At 44.9% G+C, this 20,821-nt stretch overlaps 1 protein-coding gene across 1 annotated transcript; it reads right to left on the minus strand.

Moving 5' to 3' along the window:
• Positions 1-675: 675 nt before the first annotated feature.
• On the minus strand, positions 676-14,021 carry LOC120991882 (protein kinase C delta type-like). Its single transcript, XM_040420649.1, has 7 exons — positions 13,616-14,021; positions 9,597-9,880; positions 5,465-5,556; positions 4,731-4,932; positions 4,083-4,226; positions 3,294-3,419; positions 676-804 (listed from the first exon to the last, which is right to left on the minus strand). Exons 1-7 carry the CDS (start codon positions 14,019-14,021, stop codon positions 676-678), a joined length of 1,383 nt encoding a protein of 460 aa, XP_040276583.1.
• Between the last annotated feature and the right edge of the window lie 6,800 nt (positions 14,022-20,821).

Genomic DNA, 20,821 nt, shown 5'->3' on the forward strand with positions numbered 1-20,821 from the left:
AGAATTTTATTTCATTTATAATTTTATTAATAATGGGACAGATGTTTTGGTGTAAATTCTAAATTAAAGTCAAGGATATGTTAAATCTGTTGACTTTTATTGATTCAGGGGAAGGCGAAAAAACCCCCTGTAGGGGGAAAAACTCCTTCCCGACTCCGCTTAGGGCAGTCAGACTATTTCCCTGGATCAGATATTATTAATCCAGAGGAAGGCGAAAAAACCTCATTGAGCCTCAGCCATCAGCTTCTAATGAGGAAAAATTCCTTCCCGACTCCACGCATGGCAGTCAGATAAGTCCCTGAATCAATTACTAAATAATATGTCCGCAAAGGGTTGGCCAAATTGTACTTTGAATTAGGTGAATGGCTGAACTGAGGGCAACTGAGTTGATCCAGAGGAAGGAGAGAAAAAACCCCTTTATGACATCTGCCAATTTGTCCTAATCTAAGGGGAAAAACACTCCTTCCTGACTGCAAATCAGGCAGTGGGAAAATAGTCCCTGGATCAAATGCCCGTACATATACTCACATCGTCCAGTGGGAATAGCTTCAGGATCAGTGTCCGTCTTCAAGATGTTTTCCTTTAGTCCAATTGCAGGGGATTTCCAGGGTCCAGATCTTCTCCAGGAGCTCAGGAGGACATTTTGCTCTGGTGACATTAGAGCTGGTGGAGGGTTTACCGGGTGACAAATGAAAACCCTCTGAAAATGGCCTGATGTTTTAATGGTAAAGGTCCCTTCTTGGCCGCTGCTGCCTCTATTCCGTCCAGGTTGAATGGTGTGGAACGGCGTTGAGGTATAGATGGCTACAAGAAAAAGAAATAGATAAAAAATGAGGATACGATCATCACAATTGGTCATTGACCTGATATGAAGCTTATGCTGGTTGTATTTTCAACATGTAATATGATCACCTTATGTACTCATCCTCCACCGTAATAAGATATACTTTTTCTAGAGAAGTATAAAGCATATTAAATGCCAAATTAGGGTAGTCGTCTACACTCATTACAGGAGTCTGCCTCCAACCAGCTTCATTCAAGAATTATTTGTTACAAATATAATTATTACTTTGGAAAGAGAAATAACAGGAATAGCTCACTCCTATGCGACAGGGACCAGGTGCTCTAGGCCAGATGGCTGTATCACCCGTACAGAGAAAAGTATTGAAAATAAATAGATATATTGGACTGGCACTCTGTATGTGTGGTATAATATGGATAAAATGAATAAAATATAATGTAAAGTGATCACACAATTTAATTCACAAAACTCAAATTACAATAAAATCACCAAAATACATGATTAAAAACTTGAATGTAGTTTAAAACACACTGGAAAACTGCAACAACAATGTTATACAATATTTCATGGGGATAGTACAATAGTGATATTCAGTTCTTTGTATCAAATGAATCCAATAGAAGTTCCTTTATGTAGGGTTTCTCTTATATGAAAGGAAAAAACCAGTTTCAATATCGTTCATCTCAAGAAGTATACATGTGAGATTGCCGCTTGTATGTGTGGTTGTCAGTGATATCCGCAATTTGAAGAGGGCTTTATAGGAAAACGGGTTCCCAAGATAGCTATTTGCAGTCTGTCCAAGCCCGATAAAGTTGGTAAATAAAGTGCTGTGTGTACTAAGGTAGAAAAGCTGGACCTTACCTTAACCCAAATGGCAGTTCAAAGTATGGGCTGGTACTATGGCGCGCCTCTAACTTGGTTTGTAGCGAGGTATCGTGAGAGCTAGTGTCCGGACTATTCGTATCTCAGAACGCCCACACGTCACGTGATCTATGACGTACCTCTAGCTCGTGATTGTAGCGAGGTATCGCGGGAACTGTGGTCAGAAGTTTCTGTATAAGAGAATTATTTTCGCTGGAGCGCTCCAATTTTTCCCAAAAGTGTTCACAGACTTTATGTCATCTGTGAAGAGGCCTCGATCAAAGTGGGAGCTATCAGCTGGTTACGCCAGACGCGTTTCGGGGACCTCTTACCCCTTCCTCAGTAGCAGCTGATCTCCCAATTCTGGGCTGGCTTTATATAGGTCGCCCAGAAAACTCCAAAAAGTGGTCTGGATTCAATGTTCTAGGATTTCGCTCTATTTTCCATATGCGGTTTCACATGCGGTTTCATTGCGTTATTTTGTGTACTTCTGTGTTTTTTGGGTATAGGATATCCGATATTTAGTACTATCTACTCAATGAAGAATAAATGCTGCAGCTATTTGCTTTGATAAATTTCTTTTGTAAAATAGCGACTAAAAATAGTGCATTAGATGTATGCAATAAAATTTATAAATAACAATAAAAAGATATAGATGATTGAAACATATTGATTAGTATATCTAGAGACTGTGATTTTTACAAAATACATAGAATAAATTATAACATTCTTCTGCAACATTCTCCATAGCAGAAGAATGTTATAATTTATTCTATGTATTTTGTAAAAATCACATTCTCTAGATATACTAATCAATATGTTTCAATCATCTATATCTTTTTATTGTTATTTATAAATTTTATTGCATACATCTAATGCACTATTTTTAGTCGCTATTTTACAAAAAATTTATTTACCAACTTTATCGGGCTTGGACAGACTGCAAATAGCTATCTTGGGAACCCGTTTTCCTATAAAGCCCTCTTCAAATTGCGGATATCACTGACAACCGCACATACAAGCGGCAATCTCACATGTATACTTCTTGAGAGGAACGATATTCAAACTGGTTTTTTCCTTTCATATGAGAGAAACCCTACATAAAGGAACTTCTATTGGATTCATTTGATACAAAGAACTGAATATCACTATTGTACTATCCCCATGAAATATTGTATAACATTGTTGTTGCAGTTTTCCAGTGTGTTTTAAACTACATTCACGTTTTTAATCATGTATTTTGGTGATTTTATTGTAATTTGAGTTTTGTGAATTAAATTGTGTGATCACTTTACATTATATTTTATTCATTTTATCCATATTATACCACACATACAGAGAGCCAGTCCAATATATCTATTTATTTTCAATAATTATTACTTTACCTACAAAAATACATTCAAGGTGTGAACTAGTGAAAGCACATAAAAGATCTGTATGCTGACATGGATTCCTGGATCTGGAGTTCAGTAGCCCAATCCCTAAGCCTCCATGTTCTGTGACAATTGCTACTGCTTGGTGGCTCTGCCCCCCTTCTTATCACCTGCCAACATGTCCCCCTATCAAGCCCCTGACATTGAGAATCATATACAGTGTATGAAGTGTGTAGACATTCTGTTCATGTACTTACTACAGGGATGTGTGGTGGGGCCGTCCGAAGGGCTTCCACAGAGACCCAGTCAATATGCTGGAAGAAATGATGGCCTCTGATGTTACCGTGGACTCCTAAGCGCTTGGCAGGATCTCTCTGGAGGAGCTGAAAATGAGAAAGGTAATTATAACTTAGTGACTCTAACGATCTTTGAGCACAATGACCAATCACATTCCAGATCTTGCATTTTTAGGGAATAGCTGGGAAATAAAATCTGCAATCTGATTGATTTCTATGGGCAACTTCTCCACTTTTCTCTTGGGCTAGTTTAGATAAATCTGCCCCAGTGTTTATTCTGTCTAAATGCTGGTCTCAGGCTGTAGTGTCCGCAATGGGAGATTTTAGAAATCTGTAGCTGCTTGTTACATAAGCTCTGAGGGGTGGACTAAGTTATTCTAAAAAATGTTATCATGGGAGACAGACTATAATGTCTGCCTCAATGCTAACTCTTGTCAGACATTGTGCTATTGCCGATGCCGAGTCTGTGTTGGCTCCGGTCAGGTTGTGGGTCCAGGGGTGACTACTCGGCATCCCCTCTTGTGGAGACCAGTATTTTCACCATGTATACTACAGAAATGATGGTTGTTGTATTGTTATCCTTCTAGCAGCACCTCTGAGGGGCGACCCCCTCCTAAACACTACAGTAGTGAGTATTAGTGAAGGAGATCATGGTGCACTATGGAGTATTATAGGTGGAGATGTCTTCTATCACAGGTTGTCATGTAACATTGTATAAAATACAGTAGTATTATGCAGTAACATACTGACCTTTTTAATGATGACTTTAGCGCCGGAGCGTGTTGTGTCAAATAGTGTAGGATCGTAAGTACACTGACTGGTAATCATTTCATTTAAGATGACCCCAAATGAATACCAGTCCACTCCGACACCATACTCCTCCTCAGCCAGCATCTGCCAGGAAGGAGAGAAGAGTGACTACACAGATTATACTTAGACTACTATTGTAGGGGCTCAGGCTTCGGCGATTGCCAGCATAGTGTAGAATGGAGTCACACAATGTGTTTAACTGGATGAGGCCAAGATATTCTGCCTTCATCCAGCAGCAGATAAACTGCAACCACAAAGTCATCTGAAGGAACCTCACTCATTCATTCGAATGGGCCTATTGCAATATTAGGTTTCTCCACCAGAATCCACTGCAGTGGAAATGAATGGCCACCCTGAGCTTCCCCTGGCAATAACAGCTGATCCCTGAGATCAGTAGATGGTGTGAAGGTAATAAAGCCCTCACACAATCAATGTGGCCCCATCAAACAGGTAAAGTGCAGGGGTGCCAAAAATCAGACTTCCACCGATCTGATGTTGAAGACCTATCCTAAGGATGTGCGATCAGTATTCTGAACCCCTTCAATACAAATATATCAGTGAAAATGATGAAAACTCCCTTTTCCTCACCTCAGGAGCCACATAGCCTTCTGTCCCAGCATATTCGGTGGCTGTGCGGTCTCCAAGCATGTTCTCAAGTGCGAGACCGAAATCCGTGACCTTAATATGTCCCGTCTCAGCCACCAGGATGTTCTCAGGCTTGAGGTCTCTGTGGACGATGCCCTTAGAATGGAGATATTGGATGGCACACACAAGCTCAGCGGCATAGAATCTGTCAGAAAAGTAAATAAATGAATATATTGCGAGGATAACACATAAGACTCTTTCCTAACAGTCACTAGAATAAGAGACACAAAATGTTTCTTATCACTGTCAAATGTGTCTTATGGCCAGGGCTACAGGGTGGCTTAAAATCACATGAACTTCTATTCCAGGGTTTTAAAGAGCAACCAGTCCTAGTCATGTTCTAGAATGGGTTGCTGATGGTCATTAATAACCATTCCCGGAGAACTCCTTTAATACCTGGGAATGTGATTAAGGCTCCTTCACATCAGACTGGGGAGATCTGTTCTCTTCTTTGTCTTTTACTATCAGAAGAAGGATCACAGCACAAGGAAGAGGAGAAACATTCCCTGACATTTCTGGAGGAACGTTTCCCCTCTCAGTCTTCCATTCTTCTTTTGAAGAGAGCAGACAAACAGGGGAGCAGATCTCATCAGCGTGATGTGCATGAGGCCGGACACTGGATCTAATATTTTATGTCATTTTCTAACCGTTTAGCTGAGGTTTTTATTCAGCCTTACCTTGCACTGGGGATGTCAAGCCGCCCCTTCATCCGTAGGAACTGATCAAAGTCCCCGCAGCTCATGTATTCCAGCCCAAGTAGAACAAGCATCTGTGACATAGAAGACGCCATTACTGAACCATCAGATCACATTTACACATTTACTGGACAGAATATAGCCGTGGCTTCTGTAATCCTTCAAGGGATATTCCGCTTTCAGCATGAAAAGGTTATTCTTTGTATATAGTGAAAGAGTCTATAATTTTACAATCTTGCTATATCAAGATCTCAGTTATTAGGATCTCTGCTTGCAGTTATTGAATAGGAACCTTCATTGCTTTCCTGCAGCTGCTATAAATCTGCCCTAGACACAATAAACAATGAAGGATCTTGTTACATAACTTCAATACAGTGTTTATGGATAAGCGGTGCAACCAGCAGAGGTGTGTGGATGAGCTGTGTGTGTAGCAGAACTGAGTGTGTATCAGCTGTGCATGCAGCAGTGCTGTGTATGTATAATTGGTTTGCTGCATAGTCAGGGCCGGTGCAAGGATTTTTACCCCCTTAGCCAAGATAAAAATTGCCGTCTTCCCCCTTATCAGATGATCTGCCCAATATCATGACATCACATATGTTCCACCCCTTTCTCAGCATTTAAATTAAAAGAACTGCTATGTTTCCCTTAGGGTTAATCAAGCTTCTTGTAGCTGTCTCCCTGACAGCCGCTAGAGGTGCTTCCGCGATTCTCACTGTGAAATCTACAGTGGGAAGACGCGGAACATAGTTTTGAATGTGTGCACATGCGCATTCGCAGCTGAGAGGAGGATCGGGGAGAAGAGTTCCCAGTGCCGGAGCTGGAGAAAGGTAAGTGTCACTCTCATTCCCCCCCTCCCTTGTCACTCTCATTCTCCCCCCCCCTCCCTTGTCACTCTCACCCCCCCCCTCCCTTGTCACTCTCATTCCCCCCCTCTCTTGTCACTCTCATTTCCCCTGCTTCCCTCCCTTGTCACTCTCATTTCCCCCTCCCTCCCTCCCTTGTCATTCTCCCCCTCCCTCCCTTGTCACTCTCATTTCCCCCTCCCTCCCTCCCTTGTCACTCTCCCCCTCCCTCCCTTGTCACTCTCTTCTCCCCCCCCCTCCCTCCCTTGTCACTCTTATCCCCCCTCCCTTGTCACTCTTATCCCCCCTCCCTTGTCACTCTCTTTCTCACCCCCCCGCCCCTTGTCACTCTCTTTCTCACCCCCCCCGCCCCTTGTCACGCTCTCCTCCTTCTTGTCACTCTCATCCCCCCTCTCTTGTCACTCTCATTTCCCCCCTCCCTTGTCACTCTCCCCCTCACTCCCTTGTCACTCTCTTCTCCCCCCCTCCCTCCCTTGTCACTCTTATCCCCCCTCCCTTGTCACTCTTATCCCCCCTCCCTTGTCACTCTTATCCCCCCTCCCTTGTCACTCTTATCCCCCCTCCCTTGTCACTCTCTTTCTCACACCCCCACCCCTTGTCACTCTCTTTCTCACCCCCCCCCCCGCCCCTTGTCACGCTCTCCTCCTTCTTGTCACTCTCATTCCCCCCCTCCCTTGTCACTCTCATTCCCCCCCTCCCTTGTCACTCTCATTTCCCCCCTCCCTTGTCGCTCTCATTTCCCCCTCCCTTGTCACTCTCATTCCCCCCCCTCCCTTGTCACTCTCATTCCCCCCTCCCTTGTCACTCTCATTTCCCCCTCCCTTGTCACTCTCATTCCCCCCTCCCTTGTCACTCTCATTCCCCCCCCTCCCTTGTCACTCTCATTCCCCCCCCCTCCCTTGTCACTCTCATTCCCCCCTCCCTTGTCACTCTCATTCCCCCCTCCCATGTCACTCTCATTCCCTTCCCCTCCCTTGTCACTCTCATTCCCCCCTCCCTTGTCACTCTCATTCCCCCCCCTCCCTTGTCACTCTCATTTCCCCCCCACCTCTAGTGTAGCGTGGCCGAGCTCTGTTCGGTCCGCGGTACAGGAGCTTTTGTTTCCTGTACCCGGCCAGACTGACAGGAAGTGCACACTAAGTGAGCACTTCCTGTCAGTCTGGCTGGGTACAGGAAACAAAAGCTCCTGTACCGCGGACCGAACAGAGCTCGGCCACGCTACATTAGAGGCGTTAGGCCTCTTTCACGCTTGCGTTGTTGGGATCCGGCATGCACTTCCGTTGCCGGAGGTGCCCGCCGGATCCGGAAAAACGCAAGTGTACTGAAAGCATTTGAAGACGGAGCCGTCTTCAAAATGCTTTCAGTGTTACTATGGCAGCCAGGACGCTATTAAAGTCCTGGTTGCCATAGTAGGAGCGGGGAGCGGGGGAGCGGTATACTTACAGTCCATGCGGCTCCCCGGGCGCTCCAGAATGACGTCAGAGCGCCCCATGCGCATGGATGACGTGATCCATGTGATCACGTGATCCATGCGCTTGGGGCGCCCTGACGTCCCTCTGGAGCGCCCGGGGAGCCGCACGGACGGTAAGTATACCACTCCCCCGCTCCCCGCTACACTTTACCATGGCTGCCAGGACTTTAGCGTCCTGGCAGCCATGGTAACCACTCTGAAAAAGCTAAATGTCGGGTCCGGCAATGCGCCGAAACGACGTTTAGCTTAAGGCCGGATCCGGATCAATGCCTTTCAATGGGCATTAATCCCGGATCCGGCCTTGCGGCAAGTCTTCAGGATTTTTGGCCGGAGCAAAAAGCGCAGCATGCTGCGGTATTTTCTCCGGCCAAAAAACGTTCCGTTCCGGAACTGAAGACATCCTGATGCATCCTGAACGGATTTCTCTCCATTCAGAATGCATTAGGATAAAACTGATCAGGATTCTTCCGGCATAGAGCCCGGACGACGGAACTCTATGCCGGAAGAAAAGAACGCAAGTGTGAAAGAGCCCTTACCCTCCCGTCAGTACTTCTCTTCAGGCTGTGCCCGGGCGGTGCACAATCATAGACGCGCAAGCCCGGGCAGTGCGTCAGCCGCCCGGTGCGGGGGAGGGCCCGCCGCCGTACTTTTGAAAAAAACCTGCGGCAGGACCGGCCCGGCCGCCACTTAACCAACGCTTTTTTTTTTTAAACCGCACGGTTCCGGCGGTTCCTGCTAAATTGTGCCCTAGGCGGCTGCCTAGGTCGCCTTACAGGTGGCGCCGGCCCTGTGCATAGTTCATTGTGTATATACTGTGTATGTAGAAGAGCTGTGTATATGTGTCTACTGTGTATGTAACAATTCTGTGTGTGTGTATATATATATATCGATATATATATATATATATAATGTGTATGTATGTATAATGTATGTACTGCAGAGCTGTGTGTGTGTGTAATATGCACCTTGAAGAGTTGGGCATGTGTACTGTATTTCTACAATGTGAAGATCACAGAGGGTAACAAAAAATAAATAAATGAAATAATACAGCAGAAGAAGCATGGCAGGACACTGCAGAGCAATGACAGGAGACACTTGGGTAGGTATATTTAATAAGGTGATCACATGCACCATTGCTGTTTGTTACTATGGTCAGCAGATGACACACTGACCAAATCTATTAACCCCATCTACACTAGACCCCAAAATAAGTCACCTCAACCAGGGAAGGTTTGATAAGTGCAAAATTTTGTTTTCTAATTTTCTGTAATCTAAACCCGGGGGCGCCTTATATTCCACAAATATAGAAAATTAGAAAATGATATAATTTGTCATCATAGAATAAATAACCTTTATTTGTTCCTTTAAAGAGTTTTCTCTTTAGGGCCACTGGTGGGTGATCAGTGGAGGTCTGAGGGTGAGCAGTGGATTTTGCTGGGGTGCCATAGCCCCTGAAGGCTTATTTTCTCCCACAAGGAACAATTTTCCCTTTTCCACAGGATAGGTGATAAGTGTCTGATCACTGGGTCCAACTGCTAAAACCCCCAGCAATCCTGAGGACAGAGGCAGTGGGCACCTACTGTGGAGGCAAACCACACAACTGCTATGGGGCCTGGGGGAAGGGGGACCTCCATTCTTCTGATTACTGGGGGTCCCTGCAGTCCTACCAGACCCATTTGCTCTCACATGGATGGTCGCTCTGTCGGCTGCTGCCCCCTTTTTCGGTGGACTGGGTTACAAGTGGAGACATTTGAAAAAAGTGAAGTTGTCAGTAGTGTACCTTGGTCTGGAATGCAAAGTCCGCGTGGATGAGGAAGGGGCTCCCAGATGCCAGCTGTAAGACTCGGTGCTCCACCAACACATCCGCCTCATCACAGTCGGCAAGCATGGCTCTCTTGCTGATGATCTTAACAGCATACTTCTGATGGTTAGAAGTGTCCTCAGCCAAGACGACCTTCCCATAACTTCCATGCCCGAGCACATGATGGAATATTAATCTCTCCCTGATGTTATCGGAGATTATTGTGCTTCTAGAGCAGGTTGGCCGAACACCGCTGTCCTCGACTAGGGGAGAAAGTAATAGAAAAACAAGTGAAAGGATATTCCCATCTTAGGCATTTCTATCATATGGATTGGTCATATTGATTTGTCCTTCTGTTTCTCCCGAATTTATATAGCCAAGTATAGAACTTGGCTATCTCCAGCAGTCCCATAGACTCTAAATGGTGATCAATGAGGGTCTATACCAGCGATGGTGAACCTTTTAGAGACCAAGGGGCCAAACTGCAACCCAAAACCCACTTATTTATCCCAAAGTGCCAACATGGCAATTTAACCTGAATATCAATATAGTATATCTTCCATGTACTTTATCATTTAGCTATAATAGCCTGCCTACATTCAATGCACTGGCTGAGCCATTCATATTGCGCCCTGTGCTGATGAATGGCAGGAAAGGTCTAAGGCATATTGGTATACCATAGACTTTTTTCAGGGCGCAGGTGCCCACAGAGAGGGCTCTGAGTGCCGCATATCGCTAGGATATATCCCCATTGTCTGATAGGTGCGGGACCCACCACTGGGACCTACAACTATATCGAGAGTGTGGAAAGTGATGACTGGAGGGCTCCAGGTTTCCCCATTTTCGGCCACCACCAAGCGCTTTCCCCATAGAAGGGAATGGGAGTTCACCACTCTTGCGCAGCCAATGGTCCCATTCTTTTCGATGGGGCCGAGATATTTGTATGGGGCTTGGCTATTTTTGGCAGCAGCCCCATAAAAATTAATGGAGGCAGCCGCGCATGTGTGGTGCACCCTCCTGGACTTTGCCGGCTACGTTTACGAGATAGGTCCATTTCCCAGAGGTGGGTCTCTCACCTATGAGACAATAAGGGCATATCCCAGTGATATGCCCCCATTGTCTCAGGTGGGAATACCCCTTTAACAGAATCCAGCACTGTAGATAAATACAGACTTAGACCAGACTCCAAAATAAATGCAGAAATCAGATCCATTAATAAATACAGACCCCAGACCAAGTGCCTTAACCCCTTTAGGACTGGAATTATTTTACTTTTGGGGTTTCTTGTTTGTTTTTTTATTCTACATTGCAAGAGCCTTAACTTTTTAAAATTTCCTTTCACATAGCCATATATATGTAAAAAAAATAATAATAATAATTAAAAAAAATTACAAATATTCTTTGTATCATCCTTTTCTGACACCCACATTTTTTTTTCTTCTGCAAAGCCATGTAAGGGCATATTTTCGGGGTGTAGTTTTTTTTTGTACCATAATGTCAAACTTTTTGGCCATTTTAATGTATTTTTGGGCAGCTAGCCATGACAGGCCTGGGACCTTTCACAAGGACACAGGCTGTCATGACAGTCAATAGGAGCCCTGCGATTTTTCCACAGGGGCTATGATCGGAAGACTTAGGGAACCCCTTCCCTCTGTCCAACTCCATAGATGCTGCAGTCGCGATTGACAGCGGCATCTGAGGGGTTAAAAGACATCCGCATCATAATCAAGGTATCAGTATTATCACTGTTCTCGGTCACTGCTGGCAGGTGTCTCCTGTATTATACAGCCGGCATCCACCACCATATATAGAGAGCGACCTCAACGTGTGAGCTTGATCCATATAACCCTTTAACACATATGACATACATGTAGGTGATTATGCATTAAGGGGAGAGATGATAAAAACTGCAGCCTATGCTCCATTTACTTGCTATTACTCCCATGGAGAGATATGACATTTACTTATACAGTATGGCGCCACCTGGTGTTTAAAGCGTATAACAATGTGCATCTACTGAGCTGAGTGCTGCTGGTCAAAGGTCAGTCGCTCTCCTCATAGCCAGGTCTCTTCACAGTGCTCCTCTCTGGTCACTGCAGAGCAGCTAGAAGAAATAGCTTTCTTCCCTGTGTTCTCTGCAGAGGACCTAATAAAGAAAGGCTTCTTCCATGCAGAAAGATATTTCTATTGGCTCTTCTGCTGGGAACACAGGATCACTATGCAGAGACCTGGCTCTGGAGGATGAGCATGTGTGATCGGTTCCCTGAGGTCAGTAGATGGACCTGCACATTGCTTCACACTTTGAACACCAGGTGGCGCTATACTATGTAAGTAAGTGTCATAGCTCTTCATTAGATTATTTTTACAGAATCTGAAAGGCAATTGTGCTCTATTTTTATAATCAATAAATGAATATGACATATAATGGTGAACCAACTCATTTCCCCTTCCTGACATATCATATACCTATACACTATGCCGAATGCTGCAGGAGAGTGTATGGAGCAAGCTCCACAGTGGGTGCCAAATGTTTAATAAAAAGATCAATAACATCTAAAAAAAAAAAATATAAAGAAGCTAAAAAAGCCTCTTTCCTTTTTATCAAATACAGTAAAAATAAAAGCAATAACAAAATAACCATAATTGGTGTCACCATGTCTGTAAACTTCCAACCTAATAAAACATACCACGTGATAAATGCTATAAAAAACACACACACAACGCGAGAAGTTTTTTATTTTGTACATATAGTAAAACATAAGAAAAACAATGTACATTTATTACCGCCATGACTGTGCTGATCCGCGGGATAAAGATAACGTCATTGTTACTACACACTGAACGCCATGAAAACAAAAAGCTTACAAACCTGCAGAGCAGACCCCTGAATACAAACCCTGGAATAAATACACCCCATAAGAAATACAGACCCCAAATCAACTAAATGAATACAGATTGTGTCAAAGCTGCTGCAGAACAGCATTACACAGCTCAGACGCTGCAGAACATCTTTCAGCTCATTACTGGGGGGCACTTTGCCACTTATATATTCAGGTCAATATTTGGGATCAGTATTTGTAAGTCAAAACCCAGAGGAAGCTACACCGAGAGAAAGGACGATGGAAACCTCTGTATTTCTTATGTGTTCTGTATTCCTGGGTTTGACATACAAATAGTAACCAAAATACCCCAGCGACAGTGGCCTAACTATTGAGGAAGAGGTTCTGCAGCAGCTGAAAGGTGTAACATTATTAAGAATATTAGAAGTCACCCTGGAGGTCAGTGATCTGTAGACATGAGCCCGGCATGTGACCTTCTACATTTATATGGACCTGGAACTCCTGATGACTTCTAATCATTTACAATAGGGGCACATTGTCGCATCACTTCTATGCATGCAGGGTTGTTACAATGTTGTACTATACACAATATAGGCTGCTGTTTATGACAGCCTGTATTCTCCCCATGCACAGGCTCTGCTGACAACTCATATAAGGACACTATTGGGGGATTAGAAATAATTCTTATAATAACATTAAGGGGGTCATTTATCAAACTGGTGTAAAGCAGAACTGCCTTAGTTGCCCATAGCAACCAATAAGAGTCCACCTTTCATTACTCACAGCTCCTTTGAAAAATGAAAGGAGGAATCTGATTGGTTGCTATGGGCAACTAAGCCAGTTCTACTTTACACCAGTTTGATAAATGACCCTCTAAATACTTAAAATGGAACTGTGTACAGCCTAATTCACACTTCACTGCCCTAGCCCAGTATCTATAAAGACAGAATGGCTTGTTGCTGCCCCCAAGGAACTGAGCACCCAGGGTATATGCCCGCTAGCACCCCTCCCCCACCCTTAGTAACACCCCAGCTATAAATGTGGACTCCCCTTCCTTCTGCTTGTCTCAGGTCTCAGCTCTACAGAACAGATTAATGTAAAGTTTTAACAATGTGTCCAGGATGTATAGCTTCTGTATTACTGTATGTGTGGATATACCTGAGACTCCCTGGTCCTCCTGCTGGTCTTCTTTCTTCAGGATGTCATCTTCTCTCTTGATCCGTGACTTCTTTCCATCTTTTGAAGAGATGAGGATGAGTTTTCTCTTCTTCCCGCACTTTGGCTGTTTAGTCACTTCTTCTTCCACTGGACTGATGGGTTGATTAGGAGACATCTTCTCAGAGGAGCTGGATGTTATCCTCTTCTTCCTCTTCTTGCTCCTCTTGGGTGTCTCCGTGTCTTCATCAGGTGTGGTCAGGATGGTCCGACGCTTCTTCCCTCCTTTCCTCCTGATGATAATCTTCTTTTCTTCCTCCATCTTCTTCTGCTCATCAGCCGATGAGTCAGAAATGTGTCTCCTTTTCTTCGCTCCTCTCGTCCTCGCAGCAATCTTCTCAGAATCCATCGTAGCGCTTTCCATCAGGTAAGCAGATATGTCCACCGTCGCCAGTCAACTCCAACTGCCACTTCCAACTGCCACCTGCCATTCAGACCCGGGCACCACGGTTGCCTTGGCTACATGGATTGTGATGTGCCCAGTAACTGGCCAATAGCGTTCAGCCATTTGTGCCAGGCTTTTAGTTTACTGTGAGCTTTGAGGAACACATTGGAAAATTTTATGAAATGTGAAATTTGCTGTATAAAAATGGCAGGAGACACATGTGCCATATTGATGAAAAAATTATGTCTTTATGATAAATCTCTGTATTATGCCATTCCTCTGGAAATTTATGAACAAATTGACAACCTATATAGTTCCTACATAGTCTGATTGTAGGGACAAGAGGAATAGTACCAGCAGTTGTCAGGCTGGGGCTACACAGAAACATTTTGTAGCTCTACTGATTGATTTTTTATTCTGTCACATGGATTATCACTAATAAAGTAAAACTATTCCCATGTAGAACATAACACCTCCTTCCCTGATGTACCTTCCATTCAGCATTTCTCATATTCTACCTTGCCAAAATCATCTTTGTATTATATGCAAATTAGGCAGTAAGGTGCCCACATTTTCTTTCAACGGTGCCCAGGAACTCGCCCATCCAGTGCCCAGGCCCTCCAGCAGAGCCCAAACATGCCTCTCCTGGGCTGAGACTCCACACCCCCATCAGCGCCGTTGCTGGCCCCCCTCCCCCGCTACATCACTGACAAAAGGTAATGCCGCCCACACTTGCTTTCAGCTTCACAGAGGGCATCAGCCTAGGCGAGATTTCTCAGCGAAGCTGAAGACAAGTGTGGGTGGCGTTACCTCGCATCAGTGATGTAGGGGGTGGGGCGGAGGCAACGGCGCTGATGGGGGCATGGAGTCTCAGCCCAGGAGAGGCATGCTTGGGCTCTGCTGGAGGGTGGGCCTGGGCACTGGAAAATAACGCCCCTCTGGGCAACTTACTGACTAATTTGCATATCATACAAAGATGATTTGCACAAGATAGAAAACAAAAAACACAGAATGGAAGGTGCATCAGGGAAGGAGGTGTTATGTTCTACATGGGAATAGTTTTACTTTATTAGTGAATCCTTTAAATCTTATTTACTTAAAAGGACATTTCCATCTGCCACATTGATAGCATATCGCTAGGACCCACTCCTTTCTCCAAAATGGGATCCCTCGTGAACAGAAAGCAGCCCCACATGCAAAGCCACCCTCCATTCACCACTATGGGAGTTCTGTAAATAGCCAAGCACTGGCGCAGCTACTTCTGCCACTGCTATATAGATGAGGGCACTTGACTGTTTGTGGAGCTCCCATAGTGATGAATGGAGAGCACATATGTGTCAGGCTCTGCTTCTTTTTTGGATCTCTAGATAGGAGCGGTTGTCAGAGGTGGGACCCACATCAATCAGACATTGGTGGCACATCCTAGCCATATACCATCAGTGTCCCAGATGGGACAACCCCTTTACTTTAACCACTTCAGCCCCCCTAGCTTAAACACCCTTAATGACCAGGCCACTTTTTACACTTCTGACCTACACTACTTTCACCGTTTATTGCTCAGTCATGCAACTTACCACCCAAATGAATTTTACCTCCTTTTCTTCTCACTAATAGAGCTTTCATTTGGTGGTATTTCATTGCTGCTGACATTTTTACTTTTTTTGTCATTAATCGAAATTTAACGATTTTTTTGCAAAAAAATGACATTTTTCACTTTCAGGTGTAAAATTTTGCAAAAAAAACGACATCCATATATAAATTTTTCTCTAAATTTATTGTTCTACATGTCTTTGATAAAAAAAAATGTTTGGGTAAAAAAAAATGGTTTGGGTAAAAGTTATAGCGTTTACAAACTATGGTACAAAAATGTGAATTTCCGCTTTTTGAAGCAGCTCTGACTTTCTGAGCACCTGTCATGTTTCCTGAGGTTCGACAATGCCCAGACAGTACAAACACCCCACAAATGACCTCATTTCGGAAAGTAGACACCCTAAGGTATTCGCAGATGGGCATAGTGAGTTCATAGAACTTTTTATTTTTTGTCACAAGTTAGTGGAAAATGATGATTTTTTATATATTTTTTTTTTCTTACAAAGTCTCATATTCCACTAACTTGTGACAAAAAAGAAAAACTTCCATGAACTCACTATGCCCATCAGCGAATACCTTGGGGTGTCTTCTTTCCAAAATGGGGTCACTTGTGGGGTAGTTATACTGCCCTGGCATTCTAGGGGCCCAAATGTGTGGTAAGTAGTTTGAAATCAAAATGTGTAAAAAATGGAGGTGAAATCCGAAAGGTGCTCTTTGGAATGTGGGCCCCTTTGCCCACCTAGGCTGCAAAAAAGTGTCACACATGTGGTATCTCCGTACTCAGGAGAAGTTGGGCAATGTGTTTTGGGGTGTCATTTTACATATACCCATGCTGGGTGAGATAAATATCTTGGTCAAATGCCAACTTTGTATAAAAAAATGGGAAAAGTTGTCTTTTGCCAAGATATTTCTCTCACCCAGCATGGGTATATGTAAAATGACACCCCAAAACACATTGCCCAACTTCTCCTGAGTACGGAGATACCAGATGTGTGACACTTTTTTGCAGCCTAGGTGGGCAAAGGGGCCCACATTCCAAAGAGCACCTTTCGGATTTCACAGGCCATTTTTTACAGATTTTGATTTCAAACTACTTACCACACATTTGGGCCCCTAGCATGCCAGGGCAGTATAACTACCCCACAAGTGACCCCATTTTGGAAAGGAGACACCCCAAGGTATTTCGTGATGGGCATAGTGAGTTCATGGAAGTTTTTATTTTTTGTCACAAGTTAGTGGAATATGAGACTTTGTAAGGAAAAAAAAAAAAAATAATCATCATTTTCCGCTAACTTGTGACAAAAAATATAAAATTCTAGGAACTCGCCATGCCCCTCACGGAATACCTTGGGGTGTCTTCTTTCCAAAATGGGGTCACTTGTGGGGTAGTTATACTGCCCTGGCATTCTAGGGGCCCTAAAGCGTGAGAAGAAGTCTGGAATATAAATGTCTAAAAATTTTTACGCATTTGGATTCCGTGAGGGGTATGGTGAGTTCATGTGAGATTTTATTTTTTGACACAAGTTAGTGGAATATGAGACTTTTTAAGAAAAAAAAAAATAATTCCGCTAACTTGGGCCAAAAAAATGTCTGAATGGAGCCTTACAGGGGGGTGATCAATGACAGGGGGGTGATCAGGGAGTCTATATGGGGTGATCACCCCCTGTAAGGCTCCATTCAGACGCCTGTATGTGTTTTGCGGATCCGATCCATGTATCCGTGGATCTGTAAAAAACATACGGACATCTGAATGCAGCCTTACAGGGGGGTGATTAATGACAGGGGGTGATCAGGGAGTCTATATGGGGTGATCACCCCCGTCATTGATCACCCCCCTGTAAGGCTCCATTCAGACGTCCGTATGCGTTTTGCGGATCCGATCCATGTATCAGTGGATCCGTAAAAATCATACGGACATCTGAATGGAGCCTTACAGGGGGGTGATCAATGACAGGGGGGTGATCAATGACAGGGGGGTGATCAGGGAGTCTATATGGGGTGATCACCCCCCTGTCATTGATCACCCCCCTATAAGGCTCCATTCAGATGTCCGTATGTGTTTTGCGGATCCGATCCATGTATCAGTGGATCCGTAAAAATCATACGGACATCTGAATGCAGCCTTACAGGGGGGTGATCAATGACAGGGGGGTGATCAGGGAGTCTATATGGGGTGATCACCCCCCTGTAAGGCTCCATTCAGATGTCCGTATGTGTTTTGCGGATCCGATCCATGTATCAGTGGATCCGTAAAAATCATACGGACATCTGAATGCAGCCTTACAGGGAGGTGATCAATAACAGGGGGGTGATCAATGACAGGGGGGTGATCAGGGAGTCTATATGGGGTGATCACCCCCCTATAAGGCTCCATTCAGATGTCCGTATGTGTTTTGCGGATCCGATCCATGTATCAGTGGATCCGTAAAAATCATACGGACATCTGAATGCAGCCTTACAGGGGGGTGATCAATGACAGGGGGGTGATCAATGACAGGGGGGTGATCAGGGAGTCTAATATGGGGTGATCACCCCCTGTCATTGATCACCCCCCTATAAGGCTCCATTCAGATGTCCGTATGTGTTTTGCGGATCCGATCCATGTATCAGTGGATCCGTAAAAATCATACGGACATCTGAATGCAGCCTTACAGGGGGTGATCAATGACAGGGGGGTGATCAGGAAGTCTATATGGGGTGATCACCCCCCTGTAAGGCTCCATTCAGATGTCCGTATGTGTTTTGCGGATCCGATCCATGTATCAGTGGATCCGTAAAAATCATACGGACATCTGAATGCAGCCTTACAGGGAGGTGATCAATAACAGGGGGGTGATCAATGACAGGGGGGTGATCAGGGAGTCTATATGGGGTGATCACCCCCCTGTAAGGCTCCATTCAGATGTCCGTATGTGTTTTGCGGATCCGATCTATGTATCAGTGGATCCGTAAAAATCATACGGACATCTGAATGCAGCCTTACAGGGGGGTGATCAATGACAGGGGGGTGATCAATGACAGGGGGGTGATCAGGGAGTCTAATATGGGGTGATCACCCCCCTGTCATTGATCACCCCCCTATAAGGCTCCATTCAGATGTCCGTATGTTTTTTGCGGATCCGATCCATGTATCAGTGGATCCGTAAAAATCATACGGACATCTGAATGGAGCCTTACAAGTGGGTGATCAATGACAGGGGGGTGATCAGGGAGTCTATATGGGGTGATCACCCCCCTGTAAGGCTCCATTCAGACGCCTGTATGTGTTTTGCGGATCCGATCCATGTATCCGTGGATCTGTAAAAATCATACGGACATCTGAATGCAGCCTTACAGGAGGGTAATCAATGACAGGGGGGTGATCAATGACAGGGGGGTGATCAGGGAGTCTATATGGGGTGATCACCCCCCTGTAAGGCTCCATTCAGACGCCTGTATGTGTTTTGCGGATCCGATCCATGTATCCGTGGATCTGTAAAAAACATACGGACATCTGAATGCAGCCTTACAGGGGGGTGATCAATGACAGGGGGGTGATCAATGACAGGGGGGTGATCAGGGAGTCTATATGGGGTGATCACCCCCGTCATTGATCACCCCCCTGTAAGGCTCCATTCAGACGTCCGTATGCGTTTTGCGGATCCGATCCATGTATCAGTGGATCCGTAAAAATCATACGGACATCTGAATGGAGCCTTACAGGGGGGTGATCAATGACAGGGGGGTGATCAATGACAGGGGGGTGATCAGGGAGTCTATATGGGGTGATCAGGGGTTCATAAGGGGTTAATAAGTGACAGGGGGGGGGGTGTAGTGTAGTGTAGTGGTGTTTGGTGCTACTTTACTGAGCTACCTATGTCCTCTGGTGGTCGATCCAAACAAAAGGGACCACCAGAGGACCAGGTAGCAGGTATATTAGACGCTGTTATCAAAACAGCGTCTAATATACCTGTTAGGGGTTAAAAAAATCACATCTCCAGCCTGCCAGCGAACGATCGCAGCTGGCAGGCTGGAGATCCACTCGCTTACCTTCCGATCCTGTGAACGCGCGCGCCTGTGTGTGCGCGTTCACAGGAAATCTTGCGTCTCGCGAGATGACGCGTATATGCGTGACTCTGCGCAGCGCTGCCACCTCCGGAACGCGAATCTGCGTTAGGCGGTCCGGAGGTGGTTAAATTACCAAGTGACAGCTGCAGTCCACATGATTAAAGGGGTTATTCAGACCTGGAAAAATCACCCACAATGCTTGGGTCCCTCATACAGAGAGTATTTAGCGTGATCCGACACATGACTCAGGGTCGTGGCCTGCTACTGGCTGCAATCCTCCTCCACGACATCGTTATGATCTGCGCGCCGGGAGATGCATCGACAGCCATGGAGTGATCCAGGAGGACATCCGCATCGGGGACCAGGTAAGTATTCTCTGTAGGAGGAGCACGGGCATTGTGGGTGGGATTTTCAGGTTTGGATAACCCCTTTAAAGTGGACCTCTAACCTCTCGTAACATATCATGCTCCATGTAATAACAATTCTGCAGCATCTATTCCTATGACTCTATTTTGTGTCATTCCTGACCAGCAGTAAAACTCGTTTGACCTGCACATCAGAAGTGCTATGTCCCCACAGATGTTTTGGATAATCACTCTCAGCATGTCCTGGCCAGTACTAGTTGTTTGACATCATCTGCAGAATTAAGTGACCTATGAGGAGAAGAAGTGTGTAGAGGATTACCTGGGGATTACCACAGCAGCAGCAAGAGGATGAGGCCGAGTGGTCGCTGATTGGGATGGAGGAGCAGTAAGTGAGTGCCACATAGAAGTCTGCCCAACCCTTCACAACACCCCCTCCTACCCGGCTCTGCTGATCCTCACACCTCCACTGCCAGCACAACCAGCATAGTTCCGCTATACCTCACTCCTAGGGCACCTCACCGTTTTAGACAAATCGTGGCCCTGGACAAAATCAAAAGTGGGGCCCCAAATCTTGTAATAATGTGGTAACAACACAGTCACATTCCGTCGATTCCGTAAATGAAAACAAATATGTGAACATGTGTTTATTTAACTATATTGAATGCGCCAAATCGAATTGAAATACATAACTACAACATTCAATTTTGCATTCTAAGTTTATTGTATACATAATACTAGCAAGCAGTATCTTGTCATTGTAGT

This window comes from Bufo bufo, chromosome 1 (genome assembly GCF_905171765.1).
Source record: "Bufo bufo chromosome 1, aBufBuf1.1, whole genome shotgun sequence".
In the NCBI taxonomy this organism is placed as follows: Eukaryota; Metazoa; Chordata; class Amphibia; order Anura; family Bufonidae; genus Bufo; species Bufo bufo.